This window comes from Phytophthora infestans, genomic scaffold, assembly GCF_000142945.1.
Source record: "Phytophthora infestans T30-4 supercont1.166 genomic scaffold, whole genome shotgun sequence".
Taxonomy (NCBI): domain Eukaryota; phylum Oomycota; class Peronosporomycetes; order Peronosporales; family Peronosporaceae; genus Phytophthora; species Phytophthora infestans.
In genome coordinates, this window is record NW_003303593.1 from 1 (window position 1) to 5,632 (window position 5,632).

Sequence of the window (5,632 nt, forward strand, 5' to 3'; positions counted from 1 at the left end):
CGCATTGGCCGTTCGCAGTTCCTCAAACGCCATCTTAGCCGCCACCTCCGAGAACGCGCCCTCCTTGCCCTGGAACCCTACCAGCACGTAGTTAGTTGACAGAGGTGCCGGTTGAACTGGCTGTTGTAGCTCCTGTTCCGCCACCACCGTCTCCTGCTGAGTCCCGTCTGTCTCCACTTTGGTCTCACTTTCCGTCTTGGGTTTCTTGCTTTCGTTGCGTTTACGCGGCGAGATCTCCACGCCACGTTTATTTTCTGCTGGTACAGATGACACTGGGCCCGTAGACGGCCGCCGTCCTGCGCCCGGAAGTCGCTTGGCTGTCGGGTGCATCGCTGAGAGCTCGGCCTCCTTGTCTCGCCACGCGCGGACGCAGTTGCGATCCACATTGTACTGACGAGCGACAGAGCGCAGCGACTGCGCCTTGGAGGCTTCAACCACCTTCAGTTTCTCTGTCACAGTGAAGCTGCGCTTCTTCTCACTCTTTGCCGCCGATGCAGTTGCAGAGGACTCAGGGTCAGCCATACTTGTCAATCAATCCCCTTCAGCAAGTTTTTTGGGCAAGTTTTCATTTTTTGTAAGTTGTTGCTACTAAAAGTGAGCTTGTTGTTTGTATGGGCTGGAGATTTCCAAAACACATTCGTTAAATACCGATTAGTGCACGGTAAGTGTAACGGGGTACGTAGCCCTAAGTGTACCCTGGTTACATGAAGTGTGACACTTCACACTTCAGGTGTATGACACGTCATACTCCGGGATATTTGGTACAAGGTATTGTCAATTCCAGTGAAAATTGGATACGGAGGGTGGATAGTCTGAAAAATCAACACTTAGATATGATTGGTCAAAACTCACCAGCTGCAACTTAGGTTGAGCTACAAGCTGATATTGATGCGAAGTAGCGTCAGCTGGGGATGCTGGTATCTGCTGCTCAGGTTGACCAACAGGAGATGCAGCTCGGGGTAATGTTCGACGTCGTGTGGAACGTGGAGTCCGCGGCTGTCTAGCTGTACCAGGGGCTGGAGAAGGTCGAGCTTGAGCTGATTCACCAGGTGATCTTGCTGCTCCAAGAAGTGACGCTCGTTGGGCTGCGGATGACACTGGACCCGGGGTTGAGTATGCCCTAGTCGTGGTCGCTGGCAGTGCTTCTCGGTCTGGAGGTGTACGCCGTCGTATTGGACCTGGGTGGGGCGGTGTAGTCTCCGTTGGCGTCCGAATACGCTCAGGATATGAAGATACACGGGCCGAATGTGGCGATATACGTGTTCGACCACCACAGCGTGCACCATCAGCTGATGCAGCACCCGCTGGTGGGGGTCCTCTTGCGCTACCAGGCGAGACGTTAGATCGGAGATCCATTACCGTTTGCTGACACGGGAAACGTTGCCGATGCGCTCTGCTCTGACCATGCAGTGTGTGGAAACCTGTCGCATGTAATGTTTCCGTATGATGTATGGTAGGATGAACGATTTCATAGGCCATTCAGCGCGGGTGATTAATAAATCAGGCAGTCAAGTTTTGAGTAGAAAGCACAATACCAAGGTCGTTCAAAGCCATTATTGGTCAAACGAAATTGCATTTCTATAGGTAACTTATAGTTTGTATTAAACCCAAACTTAACCTACCTATAAATATACTCAGTTTACAATCTACCTTATTTACGTCACTTCGCTCTCTTTAAATAAAGAGGGGACCTGTGAACTGCCGTTCACTGAGAGTTTGTATAGATAACTTCCTCTAGCGCAAGGTGCTGTGTGACCCCGTCACACTTGGTAGCACTCGTAGTCAATCCACGCCACCGCGGGTAGACTACCTGAACCTCTCCGAAGTTCGTTGCCATGGATAGGAACGACTTCTCCCATATGATCGACTCTCAGTTCGAGTTGGTTCGGAAGATGGCAGACATCTTCGGGATGGAGGCCCTGCAGAGCCTGGTGGTGTCAACACCGGCTGAGCAGCTCGAGCGCGTCAATGTATTTGACGCGTACGAGCAGGGCCTCATCGCGCATGTGCGGGAGAACCTGCAGGCTCCGGCGGCGGAAGCAAATCCGCCTCACCCGAAGCCAATACGGCTGAAGGTTAAGTCGTATGAAGGGAAGGAAGGCGAGAACCTTCACTTCTGGGTCCGAGAAGTAGAGCTCGCGATGGACGTGGCTCTGATCTCGACCGAGCAACTGCGTGTTGCCTTTGCACTCTCCAGCCTTAGCGGCCGTGCTAAGAGTTGGGTGTACACACGGGAAGCAACATCCCCTGGATGTTTCACATCCTAGGCTCAGCTGTGCGATCAGCTCCGAGCCGCTTTCCTCCCGGCGGACTACGAGTACCGCCAGCGTTCGCGCTTCCTCTCGTGTAAACAAGGGAGGCGTGAGCTGCACGAGTATGTGCAAGAGATACAGGAGCTCACGGCGTCCCTAGTGGGAAACCCACTCAACGAACACATCAAGATGACTGTGTTCATGGACGGCCTTCGAGTGGGCACCGCACGCACATAGCAGTTCCGGGTGCAGTCAAACGCCCTTGAAGAGGCGATTCAGGTGGCTCTTCAAGAAGAGTACAGTCATCGCCGGGCGCGTACGCCGGCCTCAGCATGGCCTGGGAGCTCCTTGTCGGCTCCCGGTCGAACAAGCCCCAGCGGACCAGCTCCCATGGAACTCGGGTCCGCCGAACAGCGTGACATCCGCTGCTTCGGCTGCGGGAAGATGGGCCACTTCAAGCGCGACTATCCCGCGGAAAGACTCCGCAGACGGTCCTTCCGCAAGCCCGTCCTCAAGGGTCGCTAACAGAAGCCAGGATCCCGGGGACAGTAGAACGCCGGGAACCAGTAGGGGCGGGGCGCCCTACTGGGGAAGAACTAAGTCTTCTCGATGGGTGCGCGGGTGGCGCGTACCACGGGGACTTAGCCCCTGAGAGTCTTCGCACTCTCGAATCGGCGAAGAGCAGCGGCGGGTTGCTCGTAGTACACGGATGTGTACGGGGATACGATCATCCCTTTAAAATCTTGATCGATTCAGGGACGTCGAAGCATTTCGCACGCCGCCAGACGGCTGCTCGTAGCAGCAACAAGTTGTCCAATGCTTTGAGTGAAAGCAAGGGCAACGGAACGGTAGCAGTGCGACTGGCCGACGGGAAGGTCGTCACTGTCCCAACGTCCACGTGGATCTGGCCGTCAAGTTTGAAGACTTTGACAGCCTCGAACAGCTCCCTGTTTTCGACATGGATCCGTATGATATGTTCCTGGGCATGCCCTGGCTTGAGAAGCACGAGCCCAGGATCGACTGGCGAGGCAAGGCAATCGGTGCCAGCCACCCTGCGCAGTCCGACAGAGCATTGGTGAGTCATGTTCCCACCTCTGTCAGGACCCGGGGCACCCGCAAGGGCTGCCAGGGTACCAAAGCATCCGGCAGACGCTTGGGAGTCGTCGACGTATATGACGACTCCGAGGAAGTTTTGATGGTGGCAGCGCCCAGAAGAGGCGCTGGCCAAGTGGGTAACTTAGGTCCACAGGCGGGTAACTTAGTTCCGCAGACAGCTGCAGCTGTCAAGAACACTGACAATAGTGTGCTCAAGGTGGGGTAACAGAGTTCCACTCACGGTCACCCAGACCTTAACTGAAGAGGAAGACGTCGGATACGCTTCCTGTGTGGGTAACACAGTGCCACACGCGGTCGCCCAGACCTTAACTGAAGAGGAAGGCGCCGAACACGCTTTCTGTGTGGGTACCATAGTACCACACGAGGCCACGAGTACCTCGGATGTCGGAGCGCCGACATCCCCAGACGTGGGTAGCAAAGCTCCACGTCACGGTCGCCGTCGTCAACGACGCCGCCGCCGCCTCAAGTCGGATCCGAACTTCGTTCCGATCAGCGTCGCTTCAAGCGACTCGGAGTCCAGGGCCCGGGCTCCTCCGACAAGGCCGGTGGAAGAGTGTTGTCAGGGCCCGAACTCCTCCGACAAGGCCGGTGGAAGAGTGGCGTCGTTGCCGACTTCCCCAGACGTGGGTAGCAAAGCTCCACGTCACGGTCGCCGTCGTCAACAACGCCGCCGCCGCCTCAAGTCGGATCCGAACTTCGTTCCGATCAGCGTCGCTTCAAGCGACTCGGAGTCCAGGGCCCGGGCTCCTCCGACAAGGCCGGTGGAAGAGTGTTGTCACATCTTCGATGGCGAGACCGGTTTACCCGTCAAGGCATCTGGTGTCCACTTGGAACCGTTGCCAGAGGTTGCAGAGATACTGAACCTCGAGGAAATGACGGCTGAGTCTTTCCTGACGAACCTCAAGGCTGGAAAGTTTGCTGAGATGTTACTCATGAGACCTGAGACCACTCGAGAGGAGCTGAACTCCTCCTCTGTCTTGGACGAGAACGTCCTGGAAGACCTGAACAAGCAGCGTCAGACGCGCTTGGGTTCTGAGATCGTAAAGAACCCCAAGGATTCGGTGTATCCTTTGGTGACGGAGTATGCGGACGTGGTGAACAAACACCCACCGACCCAACTCCCACCGGATCGAGGCGTACGCACAAGATTGATCTTGTGCCCAGCACAAAGTATTGTGTCACGAGGCGATGGCCTCTCCCGCGCGAACAGTGCGAGGTCATTGATGCCTTCTTCGCCGCGAAAGCGAAGGCAGGCATGGTGCGGGAGTCGAAATCCCCGCACTCGACGCCAACTTTCTGCGCTCGAAGCCGAACGGAAAGTGGCGTCTAGTTCATGCTTATAACAAGCTGAACAACGCGACGGTGCCGGCCCAAACACCAATCCCACGAAAGGATGTGTTGTTGAACAACATGGCCGGGAGCGTACTGTACAGTGCGCTGGATTTGGTAGACGAATACTTCCGAATCCGGATGCGAGAGAGCGACATCCCGCTCACCGCGGTGATCACTCCAAGCGGCATGCTTTGGGAGTGGCTCGTCATGCCACAGGGCTTGGCTAACGCCCCGGCGACGTTCAAGCGTCTGGTAACGCAATTGTTCCGCCCTTTGCGTACCTTCGTACAGACGTACTTCGACGACATATTCGTCCATAGCCGTGCCGAGGGAGGCAAGACGGCCATGGAGGTGCATCTAGGACACCTCCGTCGAGTGTTGGACGTAATGCGAGCAAACAAGCTGTACGCCAACATCGACAAATGCGTTTTCGCGTCACCAGAGATTAAAGTTCTCCGTTGCTTCGTAAACAACGTGGGCGTTCGGGCTGACCCAGACAAGGCAAGGCCATAGCAGCATGGCCGACGCCCCGATCCCAGAAGGATCTTCGAAAGTGGTTGGGCTTGGCCAACTACCTTCACAAGTACAGCGCAGGGTACGCGGGCTTCGCTAAGCCCTTGTCGAGCCTCCTTCAGAAGGACGTCGACTGGCGCTGGGAGCAAGAGTACCATGATGCTTTTGACAGCATCAAGGCCAGTCTCCAAGAGACCCCTGTCCTGGCCCTGCCGGACGAGACGAAGCCGTTTAGCGTCGTCTGCGATGCCTCCGATTACGCCATCGGATGTACATTGCTGCAGGCCGACACGGCTGGACATGAACGAGTCATCTCGTTCCAGTCCAGGCAGCTCAAAGCCGCCGAACGGAACTACCCAGTCCACGACAAGTAGCATCCTGGCAATGAAATATGCCCTTGTGAAGTTTCGTGTTCACCT

At 56.1% G+C, this 5,632-nt stretch overlaps 1 protein-coding gene across 1 annotated transcript; it reads right to left on the reverse strand.

The window, feature by feature from the left end:
* PITG_20248 (uncharacterized protein) lies at positions 1-562 on the reverse strand (the record flags this gene model as incomplete). Its single annotated transcript, XM_002895494.1, has 1 exon — positions 1-562. A coding segment is annotated over one exon (441 nt), but the record flags the coding sequence as incomplete, so codon positions are not given.
* Positions 563-5,632: the final 5,070 nt, after the last annotated feature.